The 18,668-nt window shown below is 56.3% G+C and overlaps 2 protein-coding genes across 2 annotated transcripts in view; one reads left to right on the top strand and one right to left on the bottom strand.

Moving 5' to 3' along the window:
• The window catches only part of TELO2 (telomere maintenance 2), a 12,197-nt gene extending 6,660 nt beyond the window's left edge, over nt 1-5,537 (top strand). Inside the window, exons 9-20 of the mRNA XM_006901920.1 lie at nt 466-545; nt 911-1,015; nt 1,144-1,232; nt 1,401-1,492; nt 1,769-1,885; nt 1,995-2,066; nt 3,018-3,209; nt 3,696-3,787; nt 4,250-4,349; nt 4,505-4,569; nt 4,853-4,968; nt 5,431-5,537. Coding sequence (XP_006901982.1) covers nt 466-545; nt 911-1,015; nt 1,144-1,232; nt 1,401-1,492; nt 1,769-1,885; nt 1,995-2,066; nt 3,018-3,209; nt 3,696-3,787; nt 4,250-4,349; nt 4,505-4,569; nt 4,853-4,968; nt 5,431-5,537 — 1,227 coding nt within the window. The remainder of the gene's footprint in view (nt 1-465; nt 546-910; nt 1,016-1,143; nt 1,233-1,400; nt 1,493-1,768; nt 1,886-1,994; nt 2,067-3,017; nt 3,210-3,695; nt 3,788-4,249; nt 4,350-4,504; nt 4,570-4,852; nt 4,969-5,430) is intronic.
• An 850-nt stretch (nt 5,538-6,387) lies between these two features.
• IFT140 (intraflagellar transport 140 homolog (Chlamydomonas)) overlaps nt 6,388-18,668 on the bottom strand; it is a 63,203-nt gene continuing 50,922 nt past the window's right edge. Inside the window, exons 19-30 of the mRNA XM_006901906.1 lie at nt 14,773-14,950; nt 14,182-14,372; nt 13,814-13,909; nt 13,451-13,583; nt 13,118-13,261; nt 12,220-12,348; nt 11,949-12,131; nt 11,461-11,667; nt 10,887-11,099; nt 10,633-10,799; nt 9,921-10,062; nt 6,388-6,591 (exon numbers count right to left, since the gene is read on the bottom strand). Of these exons, the coding sequence (XP_006901968.1) occupies nt 6,388-6,591; nt 9,921-10,062; nt 10,633-10,799; nt 10,887-11,099; nt 11,461-11,667; nt 11,949-12,131; nt 12,220-12,348; nt 13,118-13,261; nt 13,451-13,583; nt 13,814-13,909; nt 14,182-14,372; nt 14,773-14,950 (1,987 nt within the window). The remainder of the gene's footprint in view (nt 6,592-9,920; nt 10,063-10,632; nt 10,800-10,886; nt 11,100-11,460; nt 11,668-11,948; nt 12,132-12,219; nt 12,349-13,117; nt 13,262-13,450; nt 13,584-13,813; nt 13,910-14,181; nt 14,373-14,772; nt 14,951-18,668) is intronic.

The raw sequence follows: 18,668 nt of genomic DNA, 5'->3' as shown, positions 1-18,668 counted from the left end.
TCCTGTGCCCATTTTTCTATTGGATTATTTACCTTTATCTTGTTGTGGTGCTCAAGTATTTCATAAATTCTGGATATAAGTCCCTTATCTGATATGTTATCTGCACACTCATTGTGGAATCAAGTGAAGCAGTGTGCAGGACACCTGCACTCGGGTGTGTCTGTCCTGAACCCCTGCAGGGGTCAGCAAGGCCCCAGTCTGCTGCCCACCATGTGACCCTCCCTCCCTCTTGCTCAGTAGGCCCCAGGGCCACCATGGCAGAATGTGACTGCTTCTCTGCCCTGACCCCAGTCTTTGGCTGTAGGACACAAACGCTGTGCTATCCACATGGTGTCCAGGCCACCACTATCATCGGTGGACATGGGTCACTGAGCAGATGTGTAGGATGAGCATCAGTAGTTCTGCTCCAGCCTAGGCCACAGGTGTCACTGACTGTCACTGACCATGGCTTCTCTGTGTGTCCAGTATGAGGAGGATGAGCTGACCCGTGAGATGCTGGTTTTGGTGACTCCCCAGTCTGTAGACAGCCACCCTTCCATGTCAGGGTGAGGATCTTCTGTTCCATGCTGGGGGTGGGAGTCTCTTATGTGAGGGAGTGGGCGCCTCATCTCAGGGGCAAGGGTCTCATCTGAGGGGGCAGAATTTTACCTGAGGGGCTGAGGCCTCATCTGGGGGTTGGAGGGAGTAGGGGGCTCTCATCTGTGGGAGTGAGGGTCTCTGGTGCTGACATATCTTCTGTCCACACTTCTCCCACGGGCCACCCTGTGTTTGTTGCACCAGCCATAGTGGAGGGGAAGAGTTAGAGGGGTCAGAGCAGAGTATAAGGAAGGGCTGTTCTCGACTATGAGAGGTTCTTGCTCTTGAAGCCCAGGCCGTCAGGCAGCTGAGTGTTGTGCTTTTGTCTCCAAAGAAGTGTATCTGCTGAACTAGTGTCTGCAGAGACTGAAGCTGATGCCAGACAAGCCATCGACATGGCCCCTGTGCCGCCCGAAGGGGCAGACTCTGAGTTGGACAGGTGGGTGCAGTTCTCCCTGCTTGCTCCCGACAGCCCTCTCCTCTCTTCTCAGGATGGCCCTCCGCCCCTGGCACCCGGATATTTTTCTGTTCACTGGGCGATCTGTGTTTGTGTTGTCTTCTTTGCAGTGATGATGAGTTTGTCCCATATAACATGTCGGGGGACACGGAGCTGAAGAGCAGAAAGGCGCCCATGTACGTCCGAGACTGCCTGGAAGGTGGGTAAGCGGCTGACGGTACTCTGGGTGGTCCTCATAGCCCTCGTCCCTGCTCTCTGTCCCTGGTTGAGTGAGTTCCTGCGGTAGGGCATGTCCATCTCCCAGGCACAGTCTTCCCCGTGTCCCCGCCGTGGTGGGCTAAGGCTGACCCTGACCTATTCTGTGCAGCTCTGTTGGCTTCAGAGGACATGGAGCTCTGGGAGGTGGCACTGCAGGCACTGGAGGGCCTGGTCTATCGGAGTCCAGCAGCCACCCAGGAGGTGAGTGGACAGCAGGCGAGGCCAGAGGTGTGGGGCTGCCCTCTCTAAATCCCAAAGAGAGACATGTGCAGGCTGGAGCTGGGGTAGGTAGGCCCAGGCTTGGGTGGGGGAACACTAGGATGCCAGTAAGGTGAGTGGCCACCTAGGCCCATGGGTGGGGACCCTGGGGTGGCAATGAAGCAGGCAGCCACTGGGAGCCCAAGAAGTGTTAGCTTGCCCTGGACAGCTCTGCCGGTGCCTGGGCTCCAGGCACACCTGAGCGCTGCACTGGTGCAGGTGAGCGTGGAGCTGGCCCAGGTGCTTCTGCACCTGGAGGAGAAGACCTGTGTGGCAGGCTTTGAAGGGCTGCGCCGCAGAGCCCTGGTGGCTGTCATTGTCATGGATCCAGCCAGGGTGAGTCTCAGTGGGCTTGGGCTGATGGGCTGCAGTCGTGCATGGGATCAGGTGTGGATCTGGAGCCGACACGGGGGCTACAAGTTCAAGTTCTCCTGTGCTGGCGCAGGTGGCGGAATACCTGACCGCACAGTTCTACGCCCTCAACTACAGCCTGCGACAGCGCATGGACATCCTGGATGTGAGTGCCTCACCCCCTCCCAGGGCTTGGGGGGTGGCCACTGCAGGCCAAGGAGCGGGTGAGAAGGGGCTGCAGGGGCCTGGGGGCCTCAGTAGGATTTCCAGTAACTGATTTTGAGACAGAGCCTGCTCGACAGTACCCACCACCACCAGTTTTATGAAAGCTGATTTCCAGGCCTTTCTTCTGAAGGACCCCTGGGTGAACTTGAACTCCAGCTGTTTGTTAGCATAGGGGTGGTTGTTGTTATTGTTAAGTGTTGTTGAATACAACTCAATAGCGACCGTATGAACAACAGATCTGAATCCCGTCCTGTCCTGTGCCATCCTCACAATCTCCGACCCACTAAAGTCCATTTCTGTGGTCGCTGTGTCAGTCCATCTGGTTGGGGGTCGTCCTCTCCTTCAGTAACCTTCCTCCTTCCCGAGCATGATGTCCCTCTCCAGGGAATAACCTCTCCCAGCAACATGCCCTAAGCATCATCATCTTTGCCTCCAAGGATCACCCGGCTTTATTGCAACGTGATTCACCCACCGTGCAATTCACCATCTAATTCCAGGTTTTTAGGATCTTTATGAGATTGTGTAGCCATCATCTTTATCTAATTCCAAAACATTTCTTTCCAACGTGGAAGCCTGCTCACTGCCCAGCCGTCAACCCTGGACACTGATGCCTGCCTCTGGACTTGCTGTCCGGGGCGTCCTCCTGTGGGACTGCAGGGTGTGGGGCCCACATCTCACTGTCCTTGCTCATTCCCCATGTTACACACAACTTCTCTCTCCTCTCTGATGTGGCGGAGTTCCAGGGGAGCAGCGTGGCTCTGCAGGGGACAGCAGGCCAGGAAGCAGCACCTGTCCACCATCTTCCTATAGCGACCCTCTCCTGGTTTTTAGAGGTGGGATCTCTGGCGAGCTGAGGGTGAAGAGTGATGAGAGCAGTGGTCTCTCCCGTCAGGTTCTCACACTTGCTGCCCAGGAGTTGTCTCGGCCCGGGCGGCAGAGCACGGCTTCCTTGCAAGGACCCCTCAGTCTCACTGGCCAGGGTGAGCCGGTCCTGCCCCCCTCCCAGATGGGTGAGTTGGCACCTGCAGACTGGCAGGCAGTGGTGGATGAGCGCATTCGTAGCAAGACCAGGCGGTTCTCTAAGGTAGGTAAGGGTCATGGGACCCCCTTCCCAAGACTCGGGCAGATCTGAAAGGAGGGCAGAGGCTTGAGCAGAGAGTGCATGGTGCACTGCCCCCCTCACTGTCCACAGCAAGGGGTCCACCAGAGGATAGAGGCCTCCAGCTCAGAGGCCCTTGAAGGGGGTAAGCCACAATGTCCTGGGTTATGTGACAGATGCCATGGCAGGTCAGCACTATGCAAAGAACAAAGTCCAGACTACACCTTAGAGGGAATGAGGGCTCTGTCATCATGAGCATCCAGGCCTCATCTGGGCTTTCAACTGGGGTGATGTAGTCCTTGGGACACCGGGCAGTGTGTAGGGACATTGTGGCCATCATTGTGGGGGTTATTCCTGCTTTCTGATGGACGGAGATGAGAACACAGATCTTGGCCAGTGTGACATACATGAGTCATCCTCAGTGCATGGCAATGAGTTTGCTGCCCTCACAAAGCCACGTGGTCTTGGCAGGGCACCCCCAGGCCGGACCCTGCATGTGGCCCCAACAAGTTCAACAGTGTAGCCGGCTGCTTCTTCTTTCCCCTCATCCAGCGCTTTGACAGGTGAGTGGCACGGGACTTTGGACTAGGACAAGTCAGTGGTGCGGGACTGTGGGTATAGGTTGAGATGAGGGAGATAGGGCTGTGAGCTGAGACAGGTCAAGGGTGTAGGACTGTGGATAGGACAAGTGAGGGTGGGGACCTGTGGGTGTGGGGCCATGAAGCCCTGAAAGCCACATTGTCAGCACTTAGCTGGCTGGCACCTCCCTGGTGGGTCTGCAGCAGGACAGTGGGTGGTAGTGGCCTGGAATGAAATTTCTAGGTTTCCTGCTTTCTCAAACTCTAGACGTTACTGTCTGCTTCTCCCAGATGTCCCAGTCACAGTGAGGTCTGGCCAGAACTTTGGTTTGGGGTGTGGAGTTATGAGGGCCCCTCTCCTGCTGGCTCCTGGTGTGCTTGGTATCATCCACTTGGAACAGGGCAGTGGTTGGCAGGCAGCTTATGACCCCAGTGACCTCTGCTTAGGCCTCTGGTAACCTTTGACCTTCTGGGAGATGACCACCTAGTCCTGGGCCAGCTGGCCCACACATTGGGGGCCCTGATGTACCTGGCTGTGAACACCACGGTGAGTGTGTGATGGCCTGCTGACCACTCATCTATCCCCCTGAGGCAAGAGGCTGGGTGGGTGGCATGTACCCAGGTCTGAGTGTGGAGTCCATGCTATACCAGGGTGTCCTCACCCGCACATGTCCTTATGCCCTGTTGACGCTGTCTCCACAGGTGGCTGTGTCCATGGGGAAGGCCCTACTGGAGTTCGTATGGGCCATCCGCCTCCACACAGACCCGTGAGTCATTGGAGTGCTCGTGAAGGGGGGGTAGGACAAGTCGGGGGTGGAGCAGTCAGGGATGAGGTGGGAATGTGGTGCTGGAACGTGCACTGGGCATAGTGGGATGAGGACACGAGACGAGGGAAGGATTGAAGGGTCAAGGGGAAGAGGACACACAGGGGCCAGGTGCTATGTGCTGGGCACACAGAGTGTGTGGGTAGTTGTGTTAACTTGGGTCAGCAGGCCTGGTGAGGGCTGCTGTCCCGCCCAGAGCAGTGCCTCACGCCCCCCTGCCCTCCAGCTACGTGCGCCAGGGCCTGCTGTCAGCAGTGGTGTCCGTCCTGGTGAGCGTGCCTGCAGAGCGGCTGCTAATGGAGCTGGCGGAGGAACTGCTGGAGACGCGGGCCTGGCTGGCAGGTGAGCCCCACCTTGTGTCCTTGTGGAGGATGGGAGGCCTCGTGACCAGCCACTTGTCCCCTGCCTGGCCTCTCAGGAGGACCCCGGTGATCTGGGGCAGTCCCAAGTGGTGTTGGGGTGACCCTTGGTGGTGTAGGGGTGGTCTGGGTTGAGTGACTGATGCTCCTTGAGGACATGGGTATCATTCGGCCTGATCCCAAAGCCTGGTTGAATGTAGGGCTGGGACCGGAGGAGCAACCCAGGCCCCATCACCTGTCCACATCCATCCTGGTGGAGAGGGGCTTTACTGATGCCCCCACAGGGATAGGCTCGCAGTCCTGCTGGCACCTGGGACATGCCTGTTCTGTGCTGTGCACTGGGACCGTGGGCCAGACGCTCAGGCTTCTGAGAGTTGACAGGTGGGCACAGCCATCCTTACCCTGCAGTTCTTAACAGGCCTTTTGTTCCTTTGTCCTATGGCAGATGTGGCTGAGGAGGACCCCAATGGGGACTGCAGGGTGCTGGCTGCCCGGGCACTGCTGCTTACAGAGAAGCTGAGGACCACACTCCTCCCATGTCCTCCTCCTTAGGTGGGGACACTCAACCTGCAGGACCACCCCCTCTGTGCTAAACCCAAGGAGGTGTCATCCTAAGACAGGAGCCCCAGGGGAAGCTGTCTTCGAAGAATGCACTGGCCAGGGCACCTGGGTGATGTGGAGCCAGAATACCAGGCCAGCTACAGTGACTTAAGAGTCCCAGCCAGTAGGGCACCACTGCCCAGAGCCCCAAACTCCCTCCTGGGGACACTGTCCTCCCTCATCTCACCTGCTATTCTGGGCCATCCCTCATCACAACAACAGAAAGGAAGGACCAGCACCAAGTAGCCCTCTGGCTCTCAGGCCCTAAAGAGGAACCCCAAGAGTCTGGAGGGAGACAGGGCACAGATCTTGGACAAAATAAACTTTATTGCAGGTATAGAAAGGTCTTTGTGGCAGTGGGCGGAGCTATTTAGATGTTGTAGGGCTGCCTCCAGTTGGCAGCTGAGAGGCAGAGTGGGCCAGGATCAGCTGCAACGCCTTACAGACCAATATGGGCACTTGGGAGGGGTGAACACAGTAACATGCCACAGTTCACCAGCAGTAGGAAGTTCTAGAGATTTCTTTGGCTTTTCAACTGGCAGAATCTTATGGAACAATGAACATAAATCTGAGGTCTTGTTTGAAGAAAGGAATAAAATAGGAAACCTGCAAGCAGGGCCCCAAAGGTGGAGCACTTAGCAAGCAGGGGCTGGGACAGACCGGCTGCGTGAGTCCACTGGCCCAAATCCCATTTACACACACACGACAGCACAGTCTGCACGAAAGCCAGGCTCTGACTGCTCCTGACACAAACCCCGAAGACACACCCACATATGGGATTCTAGCCATAGGGGGGCGGGAGTCAGGGCTCGTCCACCTCCTCTAGTATGTCCTCAGCACCGTCCCTGATGTCCTTAGCGCTGTTGTGGCGGACACACTCGGGCCCCAGATGTGTCAGAGGGATGCCCAGGCCCTGGTTTATGGCGTCCACGGTGCACTGCCTCACGTAGTAGGACATGTTGGCTGCTGGGAGTCTCTTCCGCATCTCCTCTAGGTACTTGTAGGCCTGTGGTGGAAAGGACCATGTGAGGATACCCACCTGGAGTTCAGTAAGTGGCTAGTGCTTTCACCAGGCACCGCGTGACCCCAGTGTCCTCATTGAACAGGGCACTGTGACAACATCACTGGGCAAGCCAGTGGCCGCCGGCTGATGAGCACAGGCCCCCGTCCTGAAGCCTGCCTCATGTTGACACTTGAGGGCTGCTGTGGGTAAAAGGGGACTCTCAGGCTTTCCCCTAGGCAAGCTGACATCAAGTCCAGAAGGGACCAGCACTCCTAACAGTGGAACAGGGGTTACAGATTCTGTTTTGAGGTGATGCAGGAAGAGCGTGTTAGAGGTAGGAGATGAGGCAGTGAGCACACGTGGGGATGGTGTGGTTACTGCAGAGTCAGCCCCCACTCACGGTGACCCACGTGCTCAAAGAGCTGCTCCCTGGGGTTTCAAAGCCGTGCCTTTGGAAGCAGAGCACTGGGCTTGCTTCTGAGGTGTGTGTGGGCAGGTGCGACTAAGGGGCAATGAGGCCCTACTCCAAAAAATGCCACTGGAGAATGCTTTGACCACTGCACCACCAGAACCACTCCTGCCTCCAACAGGTCCTAACCATGATTGGTCAGTGGGGTGTGGGGAGGGTGGACATTTTTGAAGAAAGGTCATTGATAGCAGTATTCATAGAAGGTTTGGTGTGGGTGAAGAGTCCTCAGACAAGGGAGACAAAACCCCCACATCAGTGGGGGGACAATGAGGCCCCCATGTCAGACTAGAGGGATGATGGCATCAGACTAGGGGCATGATAAGGCCTCAACTTGAGACTGAGGGTGCGGTGAAGCCCCCTACAGGGAAGAACACTGGATGTCCATGGGCTGTGCACCTTGTAGCATTGGAATGACTCCTAAATTGTCCTTTGGAGCAGCTGTTAGCCAGTTCAACTGCTAACTGAAAGTTCCCTGGTTTAAGCCCACTGGCTTGGGAGGAAAATGTAGCAGTTTGCTTCTGTAAAGACTTGACAGTTTTGGAAACCTTGTGGGCAGTTCTATCCCAAGATTCTGAATCAAATCAATGGCAGTGGGAGGGGAACAAATAGAAGCATAAAGAAACTGGTGGGAAGTCAACATTTGGCAGAAGAAATGTGGAACAGTTGCTGGTTTGTTATAACTCAGCCTCTGGTCAGCCCAGTCCAGCCACCGGGGCAATGAAAGGCCACAGAAGTCTCAACACTTGGAATACTTGTTAGGTGCTGTTGAGTCACAATCTCTGACACACGCAAGCCCATTACAGCAGTGTCAGTCCACCTGGCCAAGGGTCTTCCGCTCTTTTGCTGACCCTCCACTTTTCCAAGCACAATGTCCTCAAAAAAAAAAAAAAATTAGCCTCTCTTAGCAACATGCCCAAAGTATATGAGACAAAGCTTTGTCTATCATCTTTGCCTCTAAGGCGCATTCTGCCTGCACCTTCTCCAAGACCTGCCTGTTTGTTCTTTGGCAGTCCATGGGATATCCAGTGCTCTTCTCCAACAAAACAGTTCAAAGGCCTCAATTCTTCTGTCATCCTTATTCATTGTCCAGATCTCCAATGCATAGCAAGTGACTTAAAAGACTGAATCAAACGTGCCTTAGTCCTCAGATGGTTGTCATTGCTCCTCAATAATTTGGGAAGAACATGGACTTTGGATTTTCCCAGTGCAATACATTTCCTGATCTAGGAGTGGAAGCCCAAATTCTAAGTATAAATTCTTCCCAAAATACCTGGATGACTGTGCACTCCACATGTGGAGAGGAGACTTAAGACAGATCGCAGAGGTTAACAGTACTAAACGGGTTTCAGCGGCTGTCCACCACAGGGGCAGGAATGTGTACGGAATAAAGCAGTACAGTGATCACTTCCTAACAAAACAGCAAAGCAACACTCTGGACAAGAATAGCAAAACCTAGAGTCTACAGTGTGGGGAAATGCCCGTGGTGCAGGGGGAAAGGACTACTAGACATAAACAACTGTGGTCAAGAAAAGTCAAATTGTAGGGAGCAACCATGGTGTGACTGGAGGTTGGAATTAGCAACAGAGATTGCAGAGCAAGTTCTTCCTGTGCCTAAAGTATCAAGAAAAATGTTTCTAATAAAGGAGCACTTGAGAAATTTTAACAAACCAGATGAGTGTCATTTTAAGAAGGAAAACCCACAGGTAGCAGTGACTGGAATGGAAGGGGAAGAGAAAGGGGATGTTTCCCCCCCGAGGACTCCCAAGTTTATGTTAAAGGTTGTTGTTATGTGCCGTTGAGTCGCTTGCGACTCTTAGCGACCCTATGTACAACAGCCCTAAACTCTGCTCTATCCTGTGCCAATCGCACTGTCTCTGACACTCCCATCCCGATTATCCCAGTCACTGACTCAATCCACCTCATAGAGGGCCTTCTCCTCTTGCACTGTCCCTCCACCCTCCCAAGCATGATGTCCTTCTCCAAGGACCGGTCTCTCCTCACAACATGTCCAAAGTATGTTAGACGGAGCCTCAGAATCCTTGCCTCCAAGGAGCCACCTGGTTTAACCCTTTCCAGGACGAATCTGTTTGTTTTCCTAGCAGTCCATGGTACTCTCAATACTCTTCTCCAGCACCACAGCTCAAAGGCATCAGTTCTTCTATCCTCCTTGGTCATTGTCCAACTCTCTGATGCATAACAAGTGACTGCAAAGACCATGGCCTGTATCAGACGCACCTTAGTCTCCAGAGAGACACCATTGCTCTTCAGTACTTTGGAGAGGTCCCTATCAGCAGCCTTTCCAATGGCAATGTGCCTTTTAATTTCCTGGCTACTAGTGCCAAGAATGTTGGACAATCTCAATCTCTTCACCATCCATCCTAATGCTGCCAATTGGTCCAGTGGTGAGAATCTTTGTCTTCTCGACATTGAGCCTCAATCCATATTGGAGGCTGCAGTCCTTGACCCTCTGTAGCAGGTGCTTCAGGTCCTCCACAGTTTCAGCAAGCAGGGTTGTGTCATCAACTCAGATTGTTGATAAATCATCCACCAATCTTGACCCCACATAAAAGATAGGCATAAAGGTTGCACAGCATGGAGAGTTACACCACTGGACTGTGCATTAAACAGCTGAGTGCATTTGCACTAATAAAAAGTTAACCAAGTATGTGAAGGCCTAGTCAATAAAACAGACCCAAAATAAGCACAAATTATTAAATTAGGAAGGAGCAGAGGAGATAAAACTGGGGGGGGGAAGTCAGTTACAGGTCCTGTGTGACCACAGCCCACCTGCAGACCACTCTCAGCCCTCACCCTCTGGTCACTGGCTTTGCCTCCTCTAGCCTCACCCACCCCTGGTTCTCACCGTCTGATGCTCCTCCAGCTGCAGGAAGTGCTCCACCAGGAAGCCATAGACATCCCCCACGCGGATGGCACTGTCTAGGCCCGGCTCCTCCAGCAGCAGCTCGCACTGCCGCACAGCCTCCTTGGGGTCCTCTCTGTACGTCCTGAGAGGGAGACCATTTGAGTCCTCAGCTGAGAGCTGGGGTGCTGCCTGTCTCAGGGTTTCCCTCCCAGGAGCTGGCAGGCTTAAGAGGACATGAATTCAGTGTGTCCACTCAGTGCTGCACCTCTGACCAATGTATGTGGGCACAGCCCCACCATGGGAACCGTGGCAGGCAGATCAAAGGGTGAGGAAGAGGGGTGGCGGGCGCGGAGTAAAAAAAAAAGGAGTGGGGAAGAACATTAGGGGAAGAGGGTCATATCTGTGGGCATGAAGATCGGGGCAGTTGAAGCTGGGCTTGGGGCCTGGAGCTGGGCACAGGGGACCAGCCAGGTGAGGAAGAGGGGAGCCCGGAAGACTGGCAGGTGGAGGTCTACAGCCCTTACTTACAGACCCGCTCCGATTTCTCTCTCAGAGAGTTTGGGTGCTCTCCAGAACCATCTCCCTGACAGCTCATGTGAATGGCTCTGCAGGCCCCTGGAGGAGCACCCTTTGTCTTGAGAACCCCTGGGTGACAGTGCTCTTGTGACACGAAGTTTCTCTAGGGACCTGCTGCATAGCATGAGCCACATACCTGCGGGCCTGGGTGAATCTCTTCACCAAAGTCATCTTATTCTGCAGCTGGGCCAGCTGGGCCTCCTGATCCAGGGGGTTCTTGGCCTTCGCCTTGGACAGGCACTTATAGGCCTCGATCAGCGCCCCATGGGCCTTGTCATAGTTCTGGTACTCGTCTATCTCCACCTGTGCAGACAAAGCCTCAGAACCCGGGCTTCATGTCCCAGGCCCTGTGAAGCCCCCTGCCCTCGCAGGCCCCTCAGGGCTCAGCACCTGGGCACAGGCATCGTAGAAGCCAGCCAGCAGGTCCAGGGCACGGCCCTTGGTATAGAAGCTGATGATGTTCTTCATGATCTCTGGCTCCTTCCGCCAGTCCAGTGACTGCAGGTAGTTGGCCGCCATGATGTAGAGCTCCTTCTGCCGGGATACACCCGCAAAGAACACGATCTTCTCGGTGTCCCCGGACTTGAGCAGTGCCCTCATGGCCTGCAGGAGAGCATGGGCTGGTCAGTGGTCAGCCAGAGCAGTAGTGGGCACAGGGAGGACCGTAACAGCAGACCTTGGCTCAGCTCTCACTAGTCCTCAGTGCACAAGGGCTCCCACTGTGTGACCAGACAGGAGCCTGAGGGCAAGGCGAGTAGGCCAGAGTGGCCAGCCAGCCACCAGGCTTCCCACTTTCAGTCCATTTCCCCCAAAAAAGCATCCACCTTCATCAGCCTTCAGCATGTTGCCTGTTTGGTCCCACCCTCAGCAGCGATCCCCCCCCCAGCGCATCCCCTGAGCTGGTTACTATCCCTGTCCCCACACATCCTCACCCACCCTGCACCAGCTCACCCCCACCCTCCACCTTGAGTTTGCTGCCGGCCTGCGTGTACTTCTTGGCGGCCAGATGGTAGTTCCCCTGGCGCATGCAGCAGATGGCAATCTGTTCCAGCAGCTCCCGCCGCTCCTCCTCTGACAGGTCCTTGGAGTCCTTGGACACGGTCATCTTCTCGGCCATCTCATCGGTGATGGTCATGTTCTGTTCCAGGCACAGCTGCAGGGCCTCATGGTACTGCGGGGGCCGCGACCCCAGCTGTCTGTAAGCAGCAGGGCAGGGGGCCATGGACCCCCTCCCCACCATGCCAGCCAGAGCTATGGGGCCTCGTGATGCTGTGGTGCCGGACCATGGCTATGACAGGGGCCGCAGACCCCACCTCAGCCTGCCCCACCCTTCAGGGAAGGAAGAGCCCATCCAGGAGGGATCTGGCCTTGGCTGGGGGACTTCCTTGAGTCACAAGGATGCTCATCGTGGGAGGAAGGTGCGTGGGAAGCCGAAGTGCACAGCCTGCGCACCTTTTTGGCGGCCAGGAGCAGCTCCACGGCCTTTTCGTACTGATTGTGCTCATTGAAGAAGTCTGAGCAGCGGGCCAGCAGCGCGGGGTCCGACTTCTCGTCCAGGTCCTCTGCGATGAGCTGCAGGGCCACAAACTGCTGCGTGGCAAAAGCCAGCTCCAGGGCCTTGGAGAAGTGGCCGGCCTGCAGACAGGGCTGGGTCTGAGTGCCACCCACTTGGCCACAGTCCAGGTCTGTGCCGGTGAGAGGTCACGTGGGAACTGGCACTCACCTTGTGGTACAGCATGACTGCCCGGTCCATCTGGTCCCCCTTCTCCTCGTAGTACCGGGCCGCCTCAATCATGTCCTCTGGGGAGCTCAGAAGGGCCAGGTTCATGAGCTGGTCATCCAGGCCGTTCTCCTATGATGGGCGGGTGTGGGAGAGGTCACATTATGTCCTTTGGGCTGGGGACCAGGACTTTTAAAAGCACAGTTCAGTTATTCTGTTACAGGGAGCATGGCAGAAAATGTTCACTATGGGGGTTCACCATATTTTGCATGTTTCTGGAGATATCTGCCACGAGGTGCAACCGCCGCTGGAAGGTTTTTTAACAGGTGCAAAGACCCGCTGAAGCCACGGCTTGCACCTGTGAACATGGCCTAGTTTGGATATGAATTCTGCAGATGCTATCAGCTGGCCTCATGTGTGTGGTCACACTGCAGCAGTGTGGGTCCAAATCCTCTATGACCGGGGTCCTTAGGAAAGGAGACAAGACAATGAAAGCAGAGATTGCAGCGAAGCAGCCACAAGCAAGAGCCACCAGAAGCCGACGGACCTGACCGAAAAGTTTTCAGAGAGGTGGCCTGGCCAGAATCTGGGACCTGAGACACAGCTCTGTCATCCTCATCTGCAATCTACACGTTGTGCTGTTGTTCCCCGCCCCCTTCTTAGTCACACAGTGACCTCGTGCCCAGCTAAGGGCCAGGTCAGTTTAGAGTAGGCAACAGGGACAGGGCTCAACCACCAGAAGGGCTGGGGTGGGCAGAGGAGCAGGGACTTGGTGGCTGAGCGATGAGGGAGGAAGCAGCTGTGGGAACACAAGTGGACTGCCACCGCTGGGCCCCCTCCTGTGTCCCGGGGGCGCCCGCCCGTCCACCCGGCCAGGAGGGTGCTGTGGCGGCCCTGGCACCTTGCAGAGGCGGATGGCGTTGTTGAAGGCCTGCGCGCGCGTGTAGAAGTGCACCGCCTGCCGCACCTCGTCCTGGCTCTCATACTGCCGCGCCAGGTGGTAGGACGCCGCCAAATTGCCGGTCTCGTTGGCGATCTCAGCCGCCTGTGGAGACAGGCGCTGGTCCGATGGGCTCCTCTCTCACACCTTGCCCCAAGGACCCCGCCCCTGTGGCCTTGCACGTTGGGCCCCCACCTTCTCCAACTGCTGAGACTCCTGGCGGCTGTGCGCCCCTTTCTCTGTCGGGCATCCAGGAAGCCCCACACCCCCGCCAAAGCCTCCCCAGGCACTCACCTTTTGCGTGTTGCCCTGGAAGCAGTGGATGCGGACCAGCGAGAAGTAATCCTGCGCCAGCTCATAGTAGTGCAGCGCCGCCTCCATCTCCCCCTGGCTCTCCAGGTACTGAGCCCACCAGAGCCACAGGGTCCTGCCGGGGGAGGGGGCTGAGTCTACGGTCCCTGGTCCACCCTGCCCTAAATCTCGTTAACCCGCCCCTGCTCCCGCTCCCCGCTCCTCCCGTCACTGACCCGGTGGTCTGCCCCGTTCCCCTCCCCGGTCCCGTCCCTTCCTCCTCATTGGTCACCCTCCTACGTCTGGTCGCCCCTTCCCCTCGCTTCCCCCTCTGCTCCGCCCCCACACGCCCCGCTCTCCTCTCACTTGTCCCTCATCCTGTTGATGTAGCGCTCCAGAGAATGCAGGTCCTCCGCCAGCATCCGGGGTGCCTCGAATCGGTGTGTGTCTGACTTTTCGTAACTGAGGGGTACCGGGGCAGACAGAGGCCTCAGTCCACGAAAATCTGACCCATGGGGGTCAAGGTGGACAGATGGGGTCCCTGTGCATGGCTGTGGGGGTGCTCCTATTTGCTCCCAACATGCACACGTGTCAGGGGTCCTAATGGAAGGTTCCTGGTTACTACCTGGGTGTACTTCCAGACAGCCCCTGCCCTCATGGCCCCCACCCCCAACAAGTGACTCCAGAACTCAGAAAAGATGGGCCTCCAGCCCCTGGACCCATCCTATGCTCACTAGCTGAGGGCCAGGCTGCAGTTGGCACTGGCCTCCAGGTGCTTGGCATAATTGTAGTAGGTAGTGCGCAGATGGACGCGGTCATGCCGTTCGGCCACCTCCACCGCTTTCTGCCACTGGCCCGAAGCTTGGTAGAACTTGTTTAGGAGGTCGTAACGCCTGCACTTCTTGTACAACCGTTCGGCGTCCTCCTGCAGGACACAGGGCCGGCATCAGGGGCCTCATGGCCAGCGGGAGTAGTAGCTCAAGGCAGACTCACAGCACGTGATGAGGGCGGGCAGGAATGAGAATGGACAAGGACGGATGGGTAAGGATGAGGTCAGGTAAGGACCAGGACAGGTGATTTGTGAGGAAGAGCAAGGATGGATGAGAGGCAAGAACCAGACGATATGCAGGATGACTGCCCATGCGCATGGGGAACTACGCATAGCCCGGGTAATTTTTCTGCAGACTAAGTGCAGAAAAAAGAGGGGACATAGGCAGAGAGACTGACTTCCGGACCAGCCTTTCCTGGACTTCCACAGCCACACTCTGCCCCTCCCTGCCGTCTCCACCCTCTTGGCGGTGCTGTTCCTCTGCTCGTCCACTCACCAGCATGCCCAGTTGCACGGCCAGTGCGGCCACGTGGGCCTCCCGCTCGGGCTCCTGCTCAGCCTGCCGCAGGGCGTGAGCACCCCGGGCGTGGCCCATGTTCCCCAGGCACACTCGGGCCACGTCCAGGCGCTGCGTCTTCACACACATGCGTGCCATGTTTTCCCAAACGGCCTCACTGTGGGACAAGTGGCTATTAGGTGACTGAGAGGAGGGCTCAGAGCTGCATGTCCCCTTCCCTCTACTCCCTGCTCTATCCTGTGCCAATCTCACTGTCTCCAGCACACCTACCCCAGTTACCCCAGTCACTGAATCAATCCATCTGCTTAGTCAATTCAAAAGCACTTAACATGTTCCCACACTCACAGCATTGAGGCATTCTCGCTCCCAGAAACACAGTTACCCTTCTCACACTATATATGTTCTCTCATATGTAGATAATACACATACACACACACACACACACACACACACACACACGAGTCTTTAATATAAAAACCACATACACTGTATACACAGTCACACATGTACACATTACTGCTCACACACATACACCATTCGGATAGGTCCTTGTGTGCACACACAGGCACACATTCTTTCACACACTCACACACCACAGTCACAGAGCAGAGCAGGCAGAGCGTGTCCTCGCTGACCGGAGGCCCCACCTCTCACATTCCATGGCTGCCATGGCCAGGCCCGTCTTCAAAGGAATGCGGGCAGTGCTGTCCCACACCTCCCTCCCTCCTGGACACTAAGGTGAATGGAGTGATGGTCTGCAGAGAGGGCAGGGGCCTTCCCCTGTGGTGACAGCGGTGGCCAAGTTGAGTTTGACATGCTGCAACAGCCTTGGCTTTGGGGTTCTTTCTGCTGGGCACATGCTGCAGGGGTAGAGGCAGGACGGAGACCTCTATTTCGGTGCACCCACCCCAGGGGATGCTGGGAATAAGGCCCTGAATGGATGCTCCTGTTCTGTTGCAGCACCTAGTGGTTTCAGTACTCACAGTGCAGACTGAGCCTCAGTGGGCTTGGGTTGTGTGTGTGACTGTGTGTGTACAAGGGTCTGACTGCACATGCCTGTGTGTGAGCATGCCTGTGTGTATGGCATTAATGCAAACACAAGACTCCATATGCACGCTTGTGTACACAGACTTAAGTGCAAGCATGTGTGGATCTCTGATTGGATGTCCATGCCTCTTTGTGTCCATTCATATGTGAATATATACTCATGCCTGTGTGTGCGTGCGTGAGCCTGTGTGCACACCTGCGTTTGAGTGAGGCCACGTGCGTGTGCATACATGTCTGCGTGTGCATGTATGTGCAGATGTGCCTACAAGCCAGAATGCATGTGGCACATACATCACCACCTTCACTCCAAGCTCCTAGTGGGTGACCTCCCTCCCAAACACTCTCAGTGATCTCTGAAGACCCCACAAAGATCAGTAATTCAGAGATGCTCGGGCACCCTCACAAGGTCACCTGTGGTGCCAGCACCCCTCTCCACACCCATAGGGCCCCTCTCAATAAGGCCAACATCCCACCACTGTCCTTTTAGACAGTGAGCCAGCAACATGGGGCAGGCAAGTGTCCTACACCCCCACACATCCAGTTCTGACATCTCTGGTGAGAAACCTCATTGTCTGCCCTAAGTCCTTTCTTTGCACAAAACGGAGAAGCGACAGGTCTAGTCCTTCCTTCACTGTGTCCTAAGGTTGGGCTTGGAGGGAAGCCTGTCTGAAGATACACAGCCCCCATCCTCTAGCATGCAGAACGCCCTGGGATGCAAGGTGGGATCCTCCACCCTGGTCATGGTATGTCTCCTAACAGACCACTTCCCTCCTCCCTTAGCAGCTCTGGAGGCAGCGTGGGGGGAGGTGGAGAGTGAGCAGGGGACTTGGAGGACCCTGGTGGTAGCCCAGACCCATGGTCTGAGTTCTTGCGAATGAATGAGGAGGGCAGGTTGTCTCTGTGTCAAGCAGGGGGACACGGGGGGGGGGGGAGATTTCAGACAAAGTCTGGGAGCGATTGCAGACCTAGGCCATCCTCAGTGATCCCCGTAATTCCGAGGTGTGCCTCTGCTCCTGGAGTCCAGCTGACTTCCTGTTTTCAGGGGCCTATGCCTCCCTCACAGCTGTACTTCATCAACTCTGATGAGATGCAGATGGACACAGGGATGGACCTGGGTTTCTGCAAGAATTCTTTCTCTGGGCGGGGAGGTGCTAGGTGACCAGGATGAAGACTGGTGTCCTCTGCCCAGCACTCACCGAGGCCCCTTGCTAAGTGGCTGCTAACCTCACAGCAGATTTTCAGGCCGCCTCTGGTGGGGCCCAGCCAGCCAGGCTAGAGGTAGACAGAAGAGTGTCCCTCAGTCATGTGGACAGGCACAGGGCAAAAGCCCACTTAAGGGCAGGGTCATGTTGAAGGAGGGGTCCCTGTGGCAAGGAAGTACCCCTCATAGTGGTAGAAGAGGAGTCTCCACTGCCCCTGTGTGTGTGTGGACACTGGAAGTGAAGGACCAGGAGCAGGGTCCACTGACCTGAGAAAAGCGAGGGGCGCAAACTTTGGGTCTGGGAGCGCAGAGCACTAACATAACTGGACAGCAGAGGGCGCTCCAGCACACGGTCTTCTCTTTTAAGAGCCTGAGAGCTGTGTGAAAGTATCTCGGGGTGTCAAGCAGGGTGGGGGGCAGGGTGGGGTATATGGGAACCACATGTTGTGCCTGAGTCATCATGGATGTGGCTGACACAGGGAGTATGGGGGGCATGGGGCTGGCCTTGGTTGTCACATGCCTTTGCAGTCACGTAAGGCATGGAGGACCCAGGGCAGAGGGAAGATTGAAGAGCACAGGCTGGCTGTCTCTGTGTTGATGCAGAGGTGTGGAATGCCTGTGACATCCATTCCAGGATGAAGTGGGGCATACAGGCCAATAGAGGGGGCACTGGGAGCTTGAGACATCCTTGGGCTGACACAGGGAACCAGACCACCACATGCACAGAGACGCTGGCACAGCAGACAGACAGGGACTTTGCTGGGGAACAGGGGGAGGACACTTAGCTCCCATATCCATCAGCCTAAGACACTCCTAAGCAGGTGACACCCACCCTGGAATGCCTGTGCGTCCCTTGTCTGAACTTAAGTCAAGGTCTCTGTGGGGGCTGCTCTCCTTACTTGATGCCCCTCTCCTCAGATCTGGGGGTGACTTTCCACACCCCATGTCATGGATGCCCTCCAACACGGCCCTCCCCAGTGAAAGCAGATACAGTGGCCTGATGGCACATGGGGGCTCCCTGCATTTCGTGGGTGCGCACTGGGAGCTGGCTGCTGGGTTCTAGATCCCATACTCAGCCCCTGTGGGGTGTGGGGGGCCTGGCTGGGTGCCGGCCCTTCCTCCCAGGAAGCACATCCTGTTGCTGGCTGGCTGGCTGGCTGGCCCGTTTGTTGCCGTTGGCTACGCCCTCCGCTCTCCAAAAACAGCTTCAAAAACAACCATTTCCTCTGCTGAGAGGGCTGCACACACGCACGCACACACACAGGGCGCATACTTCCTCGCTGAGGCCTGCGGCCTGCAGACTGGCACTTTGTGGAGAGAGGACACGGCTTGTCCCAGCGGCATTGTGTGGGGCCCCTCGGGCAGGCGGGTCCAGGGAACGTGGCCAGGCCAGACTGCTCAGTTACTTTGTTTCCTGCCACCACCAGCAGGCCAGAAGACCCACTATCCACCCTCGTGCCCACATCCTGGGGCCCGCGTTGTCATCCCGTGAGTCCTAGGTATGGGTTTGGCAGCAAGGGCGCCCCACGCCAGCCTGGCCCTGCTCCAGGCTCAGGAGGCTGGGTGAGCTGCATTGATGCGTGGGGACCCCCTGGCCCCGCGGAGCCCTGCGCGGCCCTAAGAATGA

The sequence above is a fragment of the Elephantulus edwardii genome, unplaced genomic scaffold (assembly GCF_000299155.1).
Source record: "Elephantulus edwardii isolate Elephantulus edwardi_28Jun2011 unplaced genomic scaffold, EleEdw1.0 scaffold00350, whole genome shotgun sequence".
Classification (NCBI taxonomy): Eukaryota; Metazoa; Chordata; class Mammalia; order Macroscelidea; family Macroscelididae; genus Elephantulus; species Elephantulus edwardii.
The sequence above is the reverse complement of the archived record's forward strand: the minus strand, read 5'-3'. Positions and strand labels throughout refer to the sequence as shown.